The sequence below is a fragment of the Cimex lectularius genome, unplaced genomic scaffold, assembly GCF_000648675.2.
Source record: "Cimex lectularius strain Harlan isolate CLEC.00 unplaced genomic scaffold, Clec_2.1 scaffold80, whole genome shotgun sequence".
Taxonomy (NCBI): Eukaryota; Metazoa; Arthropoda; class Insecta; order Hemiptera; family Cimicidae; genus Cimex; species Cimex lectularius.
The window spans coordinates 1345910-1364935 of NW_019392709.1; the positions used below are offsets into that span (position 1 = coordinate 1345910).

The 19026-nt window shown below is 34.5% G+C and overlaps 1 protein-coding gene across 1 annotated transcript; it reads right to left on the reverse strand.

The window, feature by feature from the left end:
- Positions 1 to 668: 668 nt before the first annotated feature.
- On the reverse strand, positions 669 to 19026 carry LOC106665825 (lipase 3-like). Its single transcript, XM_014392625.2, has 7 exons — positions 18900 to 19026; positions 7322 to 7502; positions 6527 to 6647; positions 1939 to 2188; positions 1610 to 1844; positions 1133 to 1281; positions 669 to 1060 (listed from the first exon to the last, which is right to left on the reverse strand). Exons 1-7 carry the CDS (start codon positions 18966 to 18968, stop codon positions 878 to 880), a joined length of 1188 nt encoding a protein of 395 aa, XP_014248111.1. The 5' UTR covers positions 18969 to 19026; the 3' UTR covers positions 669 to 877.

Below are 19026 nucleotides of genomic sequence, written 5' to 3' on the forward strand. Positions count from 1 at the left end.
CCGAAGACTGACCCTAGACAAAGGTCTGAAGCGTAACGAAAAGGTGAATGAGGTGGTTAAGGATGGGATGTCCGAACCTCCAGACTTAGCCACTGTGATCCGTTTGATCCTAAAAAAACTTAAAAACATGATTGAAAGAAGGTGGCACTGTTGGTGAGACAGACTGGCAGGGAATCTATCACATATCAAGCACTGTTGACCCTCTGACGTATATAACAAGGGTCATTCTGATCTGATTGATCGCCAAACTAACTGAGTGAATAGCTGTAAATAGGAAAGGATGTATTTAAGAGTGAGTGAACTCTCGGTTTTGGCAGTGTGGGGTTAGACTTCACCTATTAACCTCGATGGCTGGACAAATAAAACCAAGATCTAATCCCACACTGCCAACACCCAGAGTGGATGATTCTCGAGGTCTGCCGGTAGTTCACTGTAAGTCACAAAAGCTGGAATTGCCAGTAGGTGCGAGTAATGATAATGTAGGCTCAATTCTGTACACTTTTGTGCATTCGTGTGAGTGAGTGAGTGTGTGTGTGTGTGTGTGTGTGTGTGTGTGTGTGTGTGTGTGTGTGTGTGTGTGTGTGTGTGCATATTTGAGCATATAAATTAGTAATCGGTAACTATAAATAATAATATAAATCTGGGATGAATCCATTTTTGAAGCAAAATACTTTATTTAAATTTGTACATATTATACACTTTGCTTATTGCCACTAAAGTGATATTTTACAAGTATTTGTACAGTTATTAAATAAAGGTTGGTAACAATTATTAAAGGAACTAGTTATTTACTGACAAATGTCCATCACATTCAAGATTTCTTAAGTAGATATTCCATAAAACAGACTAGAAAAGTGCACAGAACACAGCCAAAGCGTTAATTTAAACTTTCATCGTATAAATTTTCATTGCTGAAATGGCTTAGTACATTCAAAATTTGTGGCGCGACAAGCTCTCTACAATTCAGACCGTAAAGGTAGTCCATATGCTGAAAGGCTGGCTCTGGAACGTTGTAGTCGAACATTATAGTATGTAAGATGTTTCTTATTCTATCCAGGACCTGGAATTACATAAGTATTATGTACAAATGAAAAGTCGCAAAAGAAATATTTTGAAAAAAAAAATTTTTTACTAGATTATCAAGAAAAGCGTCAGATTCACTGTGGAAAATCGCAATAGGTGTAGTGATTTTCTCGATTGTATATCTTGGCGGGTATTCACTTCCGTAGTACATCATATTCTTTTCTGGACCATAGTTGTACCTCGTAAAATTTTGAAGTCCTTAAACAAAATTCAAATGTTAGCATATTTTAAATTTTAACAAGCCTTTATCCATGAGTTTAGGAAACAATTGGAAATAAATTATATTCAATATACATATAAAAAAGAAAGAGAATAACACACCAATATACATTTGTAAATTAATAATTTACTCATATTTAATATTCAACAAAATTAAATATAGTTTGGTCGGATTCTTTTTGAAATACCACTGACTACATTTTGCAATATATTTTTTGACTTGTATATGGTTAAATAAGTAAATGTTAAATAAATGTGCACAATTTCGTTATATCAAATTACAAAAGAAACATCATTTCAGTCATACCTGAACCAACAACGTTTGCTATGTGTTGAAACGATTGTACAGAAGTTCCAACTGACTGTTTTTCAATATAATAAGGCAAATCTTGAACAATTATATTATCTAAATCTTGTCTGAATAAAAAGCTATATACTCTGGAGCACAATGATAGCTGAAGACCACAGAAAGTTTTTATGAGAGTATTTTTTATAATGTTCTGCCCAAGTATTTCATAGATATCAAGATAGTAAAAAAGACTCTGAAAAACAAAATAATTATATTATGTCAAATCTAGTAATTTTTATAAATTTATTTATTAACATAGTAAGGGAGTTTAAAAAAAAATTACTCACTGCAGCAAGATCAGCAGAATTAACCAGCAAATTTATAAATGGCACTCTACCTTCGTAGAAGGGAAATATGATCGGTGCTAATAACACAGCTGCTCTGATTTTTTTATTGTATTCTGGCCTTTCTGATAAAGCCACCATGCAGACAGACGTACCCATTGAATGTCCAATGTAAATAATACTCTCTTCTCCCGTTTTGTTCAGCATAAAATCGACAGCTGCTGGAATGTCGTATACACCAATTTCATGAAGCCTACATTGTAGAATTCACATTAATTAATTGTTTTAAAACGAATGGTTTATTATCAAGGTAAATCGAATTGGTTAGACATGAAAAAAATTCAAATTATTTTAAAGCCAATAATAAACTGTGGCTAGATCATCTCTGATCATCTTGTTTTCCCTATTTGGTTATTTTGCCTGTCGGAAGTGGTTTGTGCTATGTTCAGTGGATGGTCATCACTCATCGAGAACAGGCAGACCAGGATGATTGGAGACTGTTATACAGGTTCTTCACTTCACAGACCACAATATTTCATAAAAAAATTAAAATATACACAAGTCTGTTGTAGGTCATTAATTAACTGGTCTTACAGTGTTTAATTCATGTGTGTAATTTTCATTATAAAACAAAAACCCTGTCAGACAACCAAGTGGTATGGTAAACAACATAATTATCTCAATTATATTTATATTTGTCTAAATTCTGCTTCTTACAGAAAATAACATAATTTATTTGTAATTTATAAACACTAAAAATTTGTATTAATAAATCAATCCACGGAGGAATAAAAATTTGATTGATACGACCAATTTTGTCTTTATTCAATTGGCATTCTCAGGTTGTGCTATTTACAATCAAGTTACATTTCTTATTAAATTTTTAAAAACATATACATCTACATATAAACAATTCATTGACTAAAATCAAAAGCCTTATGCTTGAACAGAGCATTATAGAGGTATAAATGGGCCAAGAGGTTAATATTCATTCACTCCTTACGAGTTATCGTCTATCCCAGCGTATTGATATTGTTTTTCAAAAGAAGGTAGCATTTAGACAAATCAGAGATGTGAAACAGTCAAACTTGCCAGTGGTTATTGATTGCAAACTTGAATAGCTCAGAAGTTCTCAAAAAAATCCTGTGTGTTTTATCAAAACTGATTGCTTCCTGATTTTTATGTAATGCAAATTCTTACTGGTCACAGGACTTATGCAGCATACCTTAAATTTAAAAAAGCCAACAGCCTTATGCTCAGTATGACAAATACAAGTTAGGCACAGAATTTAGAACACACAGAAAGGGGAAACTAAAAGTACTCCAAAAATTTGCTGTCAGATATGGAAGAGCTTATATTATAAAACAAAAACGTTGCGCCTTTAAACCATTCAGTGCGTGCAACATGAGAGATCATTTTTAATTATTAGGTGTTGGATAAATATTTTTCTATTCAGATAGTTATATAAATTAATTTATTATGTATACAATACACTTTTTTTAGGCCTCAAAAATTACCCACCCTAGGTGTTCGCAGTCCAGGGTCCTAATATAAACCAACAAGGTTGAATTCTAAGGGTTATCAACAGTTGGTCATTTCAGCCTTTCACTCTTCAATACAGACTCTCGTTATCCTCAGGGCATATATACCAAGCATATTAAAAACGAGCATATAATAATAACAATAACAAGCACCATGGATAATAAGAAACCCCTTGAATTTAAGGATTTGAAGCATATTCTTTATCTGCATCCAATCAGACACTTTCTATATCTGGTATGCCTATCGTCAATGTTATGCATGAATTTATGTACACAGATTTCAGGGTTTTTTCAATAATAAAAAATACGGTAACATGCATAAAGTTTATTCCACACACACAAAAAATGAAAAATAATATGTACATACATACATCAACTGGTATGCACCTAAACACGACAATTGATACAATTGAGTAAAATTATTAGTGGCATAAAGCAGATAAAACTTATAAAAAAGTCAAATTAAATTCCACAGTTAGAAGTAGTTGGTGATGAATTGGGGAAGTTTGCTATTACAGCTTTCTCAAAACTCTGAGGAGCCTGCTTTGTCTGGTTTTTCAACTGCTGGAAATTTGGTTGGCGAGGGTACTATCATTCTGTCTTTCAACTTTTGAGCTAATCAAAAGATCGAACTCAACTAGGGTGGCAACCACAGTTAAGTAAAAGCACTGATGACTAGAGTCTACTGGATATTCACTTAGTTAGGGTGATGGAGAACTTGACATTCCTCCTTCACCCTCTATAGATATATACCTAATTTAATTAAGGGTCAATGGATATTCTATTCTGCCGACCTCACATTCACTTTAATAAATACACTCATTCTTTATATAAACTAAGAAACACAAGACAAGATATCTATAAAATACTCTATACAGCAAAACAGTTCTATTTCCTCTAAAAATCGGAACAGGTTACCCAGAAATCCAATGCCATGATGAAGCACAATTCTCTTATCATATGCCATTCCTACTATCTCTATATGGAGCCAGGAATGGCAGCCTTAAAAAGTCATATGCATGAAACAACCTTTCTGTACATGCCAGACACTTATGCTGGCTTTAGCCCAAATTTGACTGTGTGTAAACTGTGCATGGTCTATCCTTAATCAGGTGAGAATGATTCTTCTTCTAAGATCTTTTGGTATTTGTGTATTTTGTAATTGTATGTAGAAAATGATTTACTGTTGTATGCACGAAGTAGGTTAATCTTGGCTAGTGTATTCTGAGCTATTGTAAAGAAAAGTACTAGTAGGGGGGACCCATTAGAATATTAATTAATCATGATTTAAAAGTAAAAAAAAAGCTAGATTCAGTCTGTATAAGGTCTCCCTAAGATATGGCAGGATAGGTAAAAAAAGTATATATAAAGTGGAAGGTTTATGGGCCGACAAACAGCTGAGGTCATCGCCGGCCCTTCACGTGTATTCCTTCTATTTCCTGTCTTTCTCGCGTATTTTATATTGAACTGCAGCCATTTGAGCATCTCAATCTGGTTACTGACTCTCTGCTTTTACTTGTAAATTACGTCGTTATTTTAAAATGCTAGCCTCTTGTTAGTACATCAGGTTGTAAATTTAAAAATAGATACACAACATACAATACATAACATATATATCGCTACAAACATAGAAGTCTGGTCACATTCACTCCCCCAGAGTACTCGATATTCCTCGGGGCGTGGCCGAACCCACTCCATTCGCGCTAATAGTTATTAGCGTTAATAGTTATTACTTTTACTCCCCAGACATCACGCACTCACCCCAGAGTACTCTATATTCCTCGGGGCGGGGTAAATAACCCTTTCCATTCACGCAAATAAATTACATTCATCCTAGTGTATTAACATAAACACCACACAAACACGACACAAAAACTTCAGACACAACACAAGCACAGCACAAACACACATAAACTGTATACATTTGAAAATCCCTATAGCCCTGAGGTACCGGTACAGCGATTTGTGCCCGCTGCCGTGCCCCAAGACTACGCACGGGTCCGATGATATTCCAAAATATTGCCTGTAAACGTCCCCGGAGCTTCTCCTGAGCTTCTGTACCGCACTGAGCGAGTCGGTATAAATTACAAATGATTCTTGACGCTGACTTTTTATTATGCTCAGTGCGAGGGAAATGGCATCTAGTTCCGCCGTGTACACGCTGGCGGCGGGAGGGAATGACAATTTTTTGTTTCTACCTCCGTGTACATGGCACACCCCACGCCCTCTGCCGTTTTTGACACGTCTGTGAAGTCGGGTCTGGCATCCCTATATTCGTTTTCCAGGGCTTCAAAAATTCCTTTATATACGTATTGGTAGGTGTCTCGTTCTTTTTTAATTTTGCCAAATCCCACCGTACGATGATGGCAGGGAGAAACCAGGGGAGTGTTTCAGGTAGGTTTTCTACCTCCACTTGGTTCAGCTCTACTCCCCGCGCCACTAATATTTCCTTGGCTCTTATAGCCAGCGGCCTCGTACGGGTCCTCAAGAGAGAGTATCTTTCGCTGAAGTTGGGGTCAAAAAGGGTCTTATGTAAGAAATGGTTCGGCTTTGCCCATTTGCTCGCATAATATTTCAACGTTATTTCTTCTATTTTTATAACAGGGGGGATGTGTGTCACTAGTCACTAAAAAGTATAAACAGCTCCTCTTCTTCGTTATCAATTTCTCCATATTAATCAGTAATTTTATTCAATTTTTTATTTAGCAAGTATTTTTATGATTATGACCTAGTAGACAAGAAAGTTCATTTTTATATATTTGTTATTATTTTATTTGTATTTATTTTTCTGTACTTTGTGAATTTGAAGGTACTCGAAGCTTTAAAGTGTAGTAGATGGCCAAGGGAAGAAGTCGAAGTAAGACTTTGTTTCAACATCATGGCATGATTTTCTTTTAATTCATATATAAAATTTTCAAATATTATTTGAATCATACAATTAAAAGGCGAATCTGACTTATTTGTAGAAAACAAAAAAAATATAATATATAAATAAATAAAAAATAAAATAACATTTAAATAAATAAAATCCTGAATAAAACAGAACTCACCCAAAATTCCAATATTTTTCGTTGTTGGTAGATGTCGATAGTGAGACATGTTTTCTCGAATACTCATTCCCTCTATAATTAGTCATCCAAACGTCGTATCCTGCACTGTGTACAATTGTTGCTGAAACAACAAGCCTTGTTTAAACAGTCAAAAACTAATATTTTGAAAGTTAATTTAAGACCTTCATGTAAAACTTACTGCACCTCTTCGATTTTATTTTGTCCAGATGTGGTATGATTTATCTCGTTTTTTTAGAAATCATAAGTTCAATTATTGTACAAGTGTACACAATGTGTAATAAAACTGTATTGGTGTTTAAATGTCAGTTTTCAAGGCAGCTCTTGGTGTTTTTTATCACATTGCATTGAACTATTTATTTTGTATTTTAATCAACACAGATTATAACAATTACTTATTGTTTCATCTTTCAACCCGTAAATGCGTTATTACAATGTTAGAGAAAAACCTTCGTTATCTCTCGGAATAAATTAAATCGTGTATTCCCTCTTCTCGTCCTTAACCGTCGTAGATCGAAATGTTTCAAAAGGAATTTTACAAAATTACGAATAATTAATTATAATTTACTGGAACGATTATCTATATTAGCATTTTGATCGTTATACGATAATGGCATTGATGCCATTGCCAAATGCCGTCCTGCTGCAGAGGCCGGGCTTCAGGCTACCTCGAAAGAACAAACAGCCGACCCAAAATTAAATTCTAATTGCAAAATGTTAATCGGTCAATCGGACCATCGAATGGATTAAATGTAATGGATTAAACTATAAAATTACCAATGTTCTGCTCTTTTTTCGGGAGAAGAAGCCAGATGTCGCTCGAAGCGAGGAATCCGTGGACAAAAAGGACCGGCGTACCTCCCGGGTTCGGGATCCTAAACATTGTGAGGATGTAGCCATCTTCAGTAGTTACTTCGTGCACTTCTGAAGGGAGATCCAATTTGTTCAATCGCTCGACCTGAAAGAATACAATTCATTTTTAAACGTGTTTCGAATCCAAAGGTTCTCCTATTGGTTCCAATTAAAGAAAATATATTATTAATAGCTTTTACCCACGACTAAATCCACGCGGGACTCTTTTAATATAACTTTCTAAAGCGGTAATGTAGTCTTTTTTAATATAGTCTTAGATTTTAACAATTCTTTTCTACTTCAGTTCACTTCGGTTTATACATGGTAAAAGCTTGTCCATATGATCTTTCAAATTTCAAAAAATCCTTTCTTAGCTTTCCATTCAATATAGGAATGCACTATCGAAATATCAGCCTTTAGATCCAGTGGTTTGGTCTGTGCTTTGTGAATCAGTTACAGAACTGTTTTAAATTTAGCTTTTACCGGTGACTTCGCCCACATGGGGCTCTGTTTTTATGCTTTCTAAAGCGATGCAGAGTGCTCGTATGGCTTTCTAATATTATAATGTCTCCTTTCTCAGATTCCTTTCATCAGTCCGCTTCGGTCTGTACATGGTAATAAATTAAACATATGATCCCCTAAGGGATTGAATTTCATAAAATCCTTTCTTATGAACTGCCCCATGTCATTGTAGGAATGCACTGTCAAAATTTAAGCCCTTTAGATCCAGCAGTTTGGTTTGTGCGTTGTCTGTGAATCAGTAACAGAACTGTTTTATATTTCATATATAGCTTTCACTCCTGACTTCGACCACGCAGGACTGGTTTGATGTAGCGAAACGGAATGGTCGCATGTCTTTCTAACATAATGTCTCACTTCTCAAATTCTTCTCTTCTTCAGTTCACTACATAGTCAAAAAATAAAAAATTGCCCATATGATCCTCTTAGGGATGGAATTTCAAAAATTCCTAAGCTATCCATTCATTATAGGAATGCCTATCGAAATTTCAGCGTGAAAATTCCTTTTGAGAAGACTTTTTCTTTTTAAATCCTTTTTTCCAGTTCCATGGGTTAGAGGGTTGCCTCTTTTTTGGCTGTCAGCCTGTTCATTTCTTTCTATGCCTTCCCGTCCGGGAACTTTCAGGTAATCTTATTCTGTTTTCCCAGAGTCATTAGGCAGATTAGGCACTCCCCCATCTGATTGGGTTTACAATTTGGTATTTTTCTAAAAAATATTTTCCGACTCTTAAGGTCATTTAGAAATCAAGAAGATTAAACATAACATTTCAACGATCCTGCAGTTGCTTCGGTAATTTGCAAAATAACATGTATAGCAGATTGGTGTAGACAAATAGAAAATGAACAGAAATGAAAACAAATGCGTCCATGTCATATCTACACACAGAAGCAAATCTTTTTACAAAATATCACAGCTATGTTTCTATCCCCAAATCCGATTGCGTTCGTTACCTTGGGTTCCACCTAGTCTAACGCTTAACATGGAATCAACCTAAACAGACGCTATAATCTACTGTACAAATTTATAGGATGACAATAATAAAGCGTCTATAAAACACTACTACAACCGATGGAATAGAAGTTGGGGATCCGGTAAACCTTCCGTTATCTCCAATCGTTTCAATCAAAGTCCTCAGATCAATTATAGGTGTCTCAAATGCTACCTATCACTTAAAATTATTACCTTAAAATAATTTATTTACATATCCATTTAATTATTTCAAAAAAAATTACCAAGTTCCACTATAAATTTTCCCAGTATTGCACAAACCTGGTCCAATGGAACCCATCCATGCAATCCCATAAGGCGTCTCAAGAGGAAATGGCCCCGCCACCTCCTTTCTTAGGAGTAGGTTGTGAAGTTTCATTAGTGAAGTAAAGTGGGAGAATAATATTTGCTCCCCTCGATGTAAATATGTAAATACTTTTTTATATTTCTTTTCCGAAAATTCCAAGTGGTAAGCAGAAATTGCAAATTTTATTTTATTTGTTTAATTCACCAGTGAAAACCCTTTTTGAACTGCTTATCCAATCTTTCTATTTCATTTGAGCAACAACTCAACAATGAAAGTGACAATAACCGAATAACTAGGGCAAAACTGAACATTATATTTATATGTGTAGAGATTAGTGACCGTTAATCTGAATAATTAATTATATGTATAAAAGCACGATTTTTTTAAATAAATCCCGGCTGAATATAATGTATATAAATACTGAGTATTTAACATGAAGGTCGATTTATTTCCAAAACAAACGTGGTATTCGTTTTATTATCGCGAAGTACCAACTGAGTGCCTTAAAGTGGTGGGGTCACGCATTTATCGTTAACTCACGTTTCCAATCTCGCAGCCTAAGAACAAAGAATCTTTATTTTCTATTGTTTATTTATTCACTTAGTCACTTAGTAATTGTTGTTTTTTTCTATGTGAGTCCTACGAGGAAAAGTAGATTTGAAAGACTATCGTCCTTAGATCTTAAGCAAACGATTTCCGCTCTTTTAAAAGCTAAAGCTACGAAGACAATTGTTAAAAATGATTACACGATCCGATTAGATTAGTTTTAATATTGTCAAAAAATAATAAATATTAATATAAATATATAATTTTTTGAGGAATTTTTTATTTTAAAGGTTTTTTAATTGAAACGCGGAATTTTTAAGACTAACTGTAGAGGTACCTAGCTATGTGTTCTAAGATCCATAAACCAAATTTTTGGGAAATTAAAAACTTTACAGCCTATGAGAATTGTTACAGAATTTGATGGGGAAAAAGCATCAAATTAGTGAACTACACACTAAAAAATAAATTTTTAGTATATAAAAAGTATGAAAGAATTGGAAACGATCTTTACTACAAAAATGTTATTTGAATATGAACTAAGACTATAGTTTTCTTTTATTGTTAGATTGAAAGAACATCGTTGAAGAACTTCCCGTATTCCTTGCCACTGAGACTGAGCATGGCAGGGAAATTATTGTTCTTATTATCGCTGATAGTTATTTTTTTTCGACATTACAGAGAGAGCAGCAGGCACCAGAGACTGTAGAGTTTCGCCATTTTTCAGTACTCGACACTGCTCAAAATTGACCAGTTCACTAAACGTTCTCTTGTGGTGAATGACTTAGGTTTTGTGTTGTTATCCTGATCCAAGAAGCTTGGGTTATGCCTAACTTTGTCGTATCCACGTATTTCTCCGAAGCTTGATCGAAATCAAAAAACAGTTATTGTCCCACTCCAAGTACTTTAAAATGCTTTGAGTGATAGCTTTTTCAACGATTTTCATTTCATCCTTCACAGGTTTCAGTTTTGAACATTTAGCCCGTTTCTCTATCAGTCTCGGTATGATGCGTAGAAACTTCGTTCAGAGAGAAGAAATTTATGTCTAATGATGTCAAAGTAACCCCATGACACAAGGAGAATTTCGAGAAAAAGAAGCATGTAATTCTTCAGCCACCCCGCGCAGATGTCACTCCAGATAAGTTTCCGTTTTGTTTGTGTTGAGATGTCCTGTGTTATGTTTCGTACAAGAACGATGTCATTTGGTTACCACCCCGCTCGTCTTGTACCATTCGCACATCATACCATAACCGCTAAATGAATCCCAAAGTTATAGCAATAGGGCTGTCGACTGTAATACATGGCACTATGCATTAGCTTGGGGAGACTAAAAACTTTCTGGGAAAGAACAAAATGAACGGAAAGTTCAATAAATACACGACGCGTTATCAAGAAACAAAATAATAATGGAATAATGGACTATTTCCACAGCGAATCTTGAAATAGATCATATAACACTGCATTGGCCTTTGTTTTTCACTTTTTGATGCCAAAAGGCTATAAACCAAGGCCAATATATGATGTATCTCCAGATTCGTTGTGGAAGTAGAACAGAGGCGCACCAAATTTGTTTCTGTAACTTCTCACAGCCTTGCCATCCCTAACAGATTCTAAGTTCTGTTTCTTCATTATTGTTTTGTTTCTTGATAACACGTCGTGTGTTTGTTAAGTCTGTTACGGAAAGTTTTTAGTCTTTCCAAGTTAATGCATAGTGCCATGTATTAGTCGTCAGCCCTATTGCTATAATTTTAGGATTGATTTAGCGATGATGGTATGGCATGAGGGACAAGCCGAGCGGGATGGTAACCAAATGACATCGTTCTTGTACGAAACATAACACAGGACATCTCAACACAAACAAAACGGAAACTTATCTGGAGTGACATCTGCGCGGGGTGGCTGAAGAATTACATGCTTCTTTTTCTCGACATTCTCCTTGTGTCATGGGGTTACTTTGACATCATTAGTCATAAATTTCTTCTCTCTGAACGAAGTTTCTGCGCATGATACCGAGATTGATAGAGAAACGGGCTAAATGTTCAAAACTAAAACCTGTGAAGGATGGAATAAAAATAATTGAAAAAGCTATCGCTCAAAGCATTTTAAAGTACTTAGCGTGGGACAATAACTGTTTTTTGATTTCGACCAAGCTTCAGAGAAATAAGTGGATACGACGAAGTTAGGCATAACCATCCAAGTTTCTTCCCTCACGATAACAAAAAACTTTCCGTTGTTCATTTCAAGAGAAGCTTTAGTGAACTAGTAAATTTTGAGATGTGCCGAGAACCTAAAAAGTGCTTAACACTACAATCTCTGCTGAATAATTTTAAATGAGATAAAACATATTTTTGATTTATGACTAGATAGATTTTTTTGCCACCGTGCGAAAGTAATAAAGTCACAATTGGTCAAAATATAATTTCTTCCCTGATCAAATCCCATGATAGTAGGAATCCTTTGTTATATTTATTTGGATTTCTCAAATTGATTGTTTTTTAATTCAAGGCAAAATAAGAGCCAGATGATACACTTTGAACTTTCAGCACTTATTATGTTATAATAATATTGTTAATATACATAAAAGATAGGAATAAATAACATAATTATTAAAGAGACGACTGTTGACCTTTCTCCGGACAATTGAAGCCTTGAAATAAATGCTAAATAATTTTAAATGAGTTAAAAACACTTTTGATTTATGAGCAGTCTTTTTATTAACGATAAAATAATAAAAATAACTAATTACTTTTTTGGTTAGGTAAAATTTCAAGGAGAAAGTCGTGAAACTTAACCGATGGATTGTATTAGGTTTGAGCTACAGGAAAACCTTCTTTACCTCGGCTTGACCGAAACGATTTCATTAAAAAATTGTGTATTATTGAGAAATATAGCCGCTAATTATGGTGTTGGGATATCAAACAGTGGGTAAAATCTATATTTAAACATCATGAATGCAGTTGTAAATAGTCGAACCGCAAGGTGATTTAATAGCTAATCATGGAAAAATTAATGAAGCTCTTTTTCTCTGGTTTACGTTTTGGCTAAATTATACCTTCTTATTTCTATGTAAAATTTATAGACGTGTCTAAGCTGCTTTATAGCAGCATAAAATCCTTTTAACAGCTAACTGCCAAACCATGGTTGTTGTTTTTTTTGAGAGTGGGGAAAGCTGGTTGGTAAGCTAATTGCATTCGTATTTGATCTGATGGTTGAAATAAGTTTTGTCATCTATATGTAAGGAGATTTTGTAAAATTTTGGAGTTGGTCTACAATACCGAGACAGTCTGTTAGAATTTTTATTTTGTCTGTATCTATGTTCTCAGCATATTCTAATGATTTAGTATATCACATTAAAATAGCAATCATCTTCCATAGGTCACACAAATTATATCTCAGGCGTGTTAGTTGAAACATTTCTTTTAATTTTCAAAATACTAAAAATATAAGAAACCTCATAACTTCGGATTTATTGCTATACTTTTTGTCTTGATTATTTTTATTGTGCCATCTTTCAAACTTTTAGATTAGGTTTTCTTCTAATTTTTAGATTGGCGGAGTTTGTTCAAATATCTCAAGTTTATAACATCGGGTTTGAAGAACATCTCGTCTACAGGGCTCTAAAATATCTATTGAATTCTCGTTTCAATAAATTAAAAAAATAACACTGTATTTGTTCGATGGGGATTCGTCGTTTATTCCATCCTTGTAAAGACGCAAGGTTGCGTCTGTTCCTGTAAACGGCATTAACAGTCAAGTTGAACAAGCGTGCGTATTTTGCCAGGAAGAGCATATTAAACAAGGTCATCACCACCGAAGATGTGGATCATCCTTTTGTTTCAGTGTTACAGTCCCAACACATCTTCATGAATGTATTCATTTGATATGACGAGATTCAGTTGAAAGTCTTATCAATTTTTTTTTAATTTGTTGTTCATTGATTCTGTTCGTAATAAAAAGAATCATGTTCATTGATTTTTCATTTACAATTCTACTTAATTTTTTTTAAAATTGTACAATGGTTTTTATTCCTTAAGCCCTCTATTAAGCCGAGTTAGAAAGGGTTTTGCTGTAGATCAAACCTAATACAAACCATCAGTTAAGTTTTATGAGTTTCTCCTTGAAATTTTATCCAACGAAAAATTGAAATGGCTATTTGTACTATTTTACCGTTAATAAAAAGATTTAACATTATTAAAATATGTAAAATTATTTACCACTTTTTCATGGCCTCAATAGACGGTCGTCACTTTAATAATTATGCCATTTATTGATATTTTTTATTTATATTAACAATTTTATTATAATATGCTATGTTTTGAATATTCTTTTGAAGTATTTCTCTTGGCTCTTACTTATTGCATCGAATTAAAAAAACAAAAAAAACATTCAATTTGAGAAATCCTAACAAAAATGACAAAAGGTTAGAATTATCTGCAATGATAGGATTTGATAAGAGTAACAGTTACTGTGATGTACAAAATAAATGCACACCCTTAAATGTTACTGTATTTAAGTTTATTCATTGCATACCCAAAATAGGTTTGGTTGTAAAAATAAGACATTTATAAAGAAAATGTTTATAATTATTGAGTAAAGAATTTTTTTAAAAATCAAAAACAGATGAAAGGGTAAAATAACTTTTTAGTCCCTTTTAATACCGAGTTAAGCTTCAGTTGTCTTCGATTGGGTTCAAATCTGGACTTCGAGCTGGCCACACCAAACACTCAATTCCAACTTCATTGAGGTAGTCATCCACAGTACGTAATCAATGGGGCCTGGCTTTATCCTGCATTAGCAAGAATCTGTCACTGATGCGGGGGGGTTAAAGATCTTCCTCGCACTACAACCAATTCGGTGCGGTGCCAATGGGCGTACCTTCTCCTGAGCGTCTTCAAATGACATTACACCTATCTGAAAATTTAAGGCGAACCCTCACCTCATCTGTAAAGATAACTCGTCCCCAATCTTCCAAAGCCCAGTTTCCGTACGAATTTAAGCCGTTTTCTGAGCTGTGGTAAGAAGAGGTCCACGAGCCGGGCCCTGAGGTTATTTTTATTGGACTTCTTCTTACAGCCCTGGAGGAAGTCGAAATATTTCGAACTTGTCTTAACAGATTTCTTTTTCTCATTTTCCGTAATGCTGCGATTTCGTAGAGCGTGATGACGGATGAATTTCTTGTCTCTCTCGCGTCTAAAGATTGTCCTGTCTAAAGCCCTGTTTTCATAAGCGCCGAAGAACCCTTCCTATTCTTGTAGAGTGACATAACTCAGTCTCCTGTCGACTTCCTCTAATAATGTTCTCTGTTATATTCGCTCAAACGCCTGACTGGAGTCATTGAAAAAAGTTTAAGAATAAGTATAATATTCAATGAAATCAACGAAGGAAAACGATTAACTGAAAGCAATATTTTAGCTGCAGATTGGAAGGGCACAATGATACATTTTGTGCAAACGGGATTAATCAGTACAAAAGTAAACAAAGGACGAAAACAAAGCATTATTTACTGTTAGCTTATAATTATCGTATAACTAATGTAGAACTGTAATAGATTTAATTTTGAACTAAATAAATAGAGTGGAGCATTAAATTTAGCCATCAGTGTAAATTTTATCAAATTGTGACTTTATTATGCGATGGAAAATCGCACGGTGGCACAAATCATATATTCATAAATCAGAAATGTGTTTTATTACATTCATAATTATTCAGCATCTTTTCTTTCATGGCTTCAATCGTCCGGGGAGAGGTCAACCGTCGTCACTTTAATAATTACATATGTTATTTATCGGTTTTTTTATTACTTCTGAACTTGGCTCTCCCTTTTTGCCTTGAATTAAAAAATAATCAGTTTGCGAAACCCAAATAAACATGACAAAGGGTGAGGTTTGTCGGCAATGATGAAGAAATGATGGTAAGAATGAAATTTCAATTTTATCAAATTGTCATTTTATTATGCAATGCGGCAATTTAATTGACTGTAACAACAAAAACATGCCCCTTATGCAGAGAAAGGTTGCTCGATGTGTCCCACATAATAGGGGCGTGTCATGCCTTGGCTCCATACAGAGAGCGTGTAGGCTTGCCGCCGGACTTAAGAAGAGTTATCGAACACAGTAGCGAGTTTCAGAGTCCCCTGTTCCGCTTTTTAGGAGAAATTGGATTTTTTATTGTATATAATATGTTGTGTCTATATGTTTTGTCTGAGTACATGTATTTATTAGCGTGAATGGCGAGGGGTGAGAGTGAAATATAACGTCATCATCACTTTCTGATGACACAGACACTTCAAATATCGAGCTGTACCCAAATCAGATTCAAAAATGGTGACCAGTGTATTTCGAAAAGGGATAACTCTTCGAATTCTCTGCTGGAACAATGGACATCTTCAGATTGGTACAAAAACAAAGACAAGTTTGTACATATTTACAGACTCGAGTTGATACTAGAACAGGCTTAAACCACTATATGATTAAATAGGAGCTGAGTAATGAGTACTGATAAGTAACTCAGGTAATCGACATCATTAATTCACTTCCATTAAAGTTTTTGTTATAAAGAAAGGGCATCGGTGGTCGCAATAGGCGTTTACTGGGCACTCAAGTTGAAGGTACCGAGTTCGAACCCGACATACTTACAAATGGGCTTTTTCTAAAAACACGCCACCCCGAGGGTTTCTCAAAATCTCTCCACTTGCCAGCATTCTTCCATATAGTTCTTCTTGGAATCTGATATAAAGTACAGATTCTAGACTTAGTGGACTTGGGTGGGGCTTGACTTAGGCCTAATGTCTGTCCTAAATCTGGACTTAGGCCTAAATCTGGTCAGTTTCATACTTTATAGTATAGTAGATGATGTGTTGTCTGCGAGTCGGTGAACTTTGTTGAACCGGCACACGGCCACTTACTGGTCCTGTCTCCACTTCTTGTTTTTTGTTTGATTATTCAAACGCGTTTCGGCATTGCGCCATCTTCAGTGAGGAACTGTCGGCCACTTTGTCTTATTATTGTCATTAATGCTTCCATAAATACCATGTATTTATATGTATTATATATAGCATGTTAATTGGGATAATGTATTTCTGCATGATAAAAATGTAGATGTGCAAAACAAAAATCAATAGACATCAACGCGTGCCCAGTTAAGTACATAGATAACTGTGGGCTTAGTCAAAGGCAAAATCAACGCCACAGTGCATATTTTCCAATAAAATATAATCTAACCTCAGCTCGAAGTTTATCATTTCTTCAGTATCAGCAAGACATCGACAAGTTGAAAAATGACTACCAATTGCGACAGTTTTCTGACAAGTTCCCTATGCGGGCAATGCTGGTTGTAAGAGCGTAATTTGTAACATTCATTAACTTACAAATTGATATTATTCAAACCAAAAAACTATGTTAAAACGGTGTATATTTCACAATTACCCCTACGTTGAACGTAACTGGAATCTGGAATAAATTGAAAACATTCCTCCATACACTTTTTTTTGTCTATTTTGATATGTAAGCATATTTGATTAAAATGATCTTTAGGATGTAGCGCAGCAAATTTTAAAATTGACCCCTCGTCTGCTGATGCTAGTATGCTCTATATTTCAGAGAATGTATACGTTCAAAATAAACCAACCGGCTAGCTTGGGAGGTTTTGGCCAAACCAATGGTTTTGCTATACAATAATTCGCGAAATAAATTCTGTTTTTATAAATACTACTCGTTTTTATTATTATTATTTTAAGGGTGTACCTGACAAAAAATTATAGTTGGTTTTGCTATTCAATAATTCGCGGCAGAAATTCTATTTTTATAAATACTACTCGTTTTTTAATTATTATTATGTGGTGTTTAGTGACCGTTAGTTAATGACTATTTGGAGATCGTGAGATTCGGTTTGGTGTGACGTAGGTTTTAGAAAAACATTTTCTTTATCGTGCCAACGTTTCGATCTTTATTGAGATCATCTTCAGGGCTCAAAGTGTTTGTTTTCCGTGTAGATGTGTCATTCTTGGAACACGGCACACAAGAATGACACATCTACACGGAAAACAAACACTTTCAGCCTGAAGATGATCTCAATAAAGATCGAAACGCTGGCATGATAAAGAAAACGTTTTTCTAAAACCTACGGCACACCAGACCGCATCTCACGATCTCCAAATAATCATTATTATTGTATTATCACACCTGACAAAAAAACATAACTTTTTGATTTTATGCAATAGAGCCCATTCATAAAACCAAAAAAAGGACGTTGTACGCCTGAACATGTGGACGTTCAGAATAAAAAAACCGGCTAGCTTGGGAGGTTTAGTCCAAAACAATAGTTTTGCTATTCAATAATTCGCGGCAGAAATTCTATTTTTATAAAACCTACTTGTTTTTTAATTATTATTATTTTATTTTCGCACCTGACAAAAAAATTTTAGTATAACTTTTTTGATTCTATGCAACAGAGTCCATTCATAAAAGCAAAAAAAGCACATTGTACGTCTGAACATGTGGACGTTAGAATTTAAAAAACCGGCTAGCTTGGGAGGTTTAGTCCAAAACAATTGTTTCGCTATTCAATAATTCACGGCAGAAATTCTATTTTTATAAAAACTACTTGTTTTTTAATTATTATTATTTTATTTTAGCACCTGACAAAAATAATTAGTACAACTTTTTTGATTTTATGCAACAGAGTCCATTCATAAAAGCAAAAATTAAGCACGTTGTACGTCTGAACATGTGGACGTTCAGAATAAAAAAACCGGCTAGCTTGGGAGGTTTAGACCAAAACAATAGTTTTGCTATTCAATAATCCGCGGCAGAAATTCTATTTTTATAAAACCTACTAGTTTTTTAATTATTATTTTATTGTCGCACCTGACAAAAAAAAATTAGTATAACTTTTTTGATTTTATGCAACAGAGCCCATTCATAAAAGCTAAAATTAAGCACGTAAAAACAACTGTCAATCGACTACTTTGTTATTCTAAATATACTGAAACTATTTTAAAAATAAATTGTAAGCTGAAAAAATTATATGCCTTTGGACCCAATAGGGAAACAATAAAAACAACTATAATGAAGACTTCTTTGTTTTGAAGTTGGAATTGAAAATAGAAGAAAAGTCAAAGTAAAAGATTTCTAGACGTTCAAACATACCGCATGGTAGTTGCTGAAGGCTTTGGCGTAGGGGAAGAAAGCCAGAGTTAACAGTGCGGCAGTCAACATGATTACTACTTTAGATCATCAATCCACATTTGGATATAAATTTCGATTGCAAGTGGCG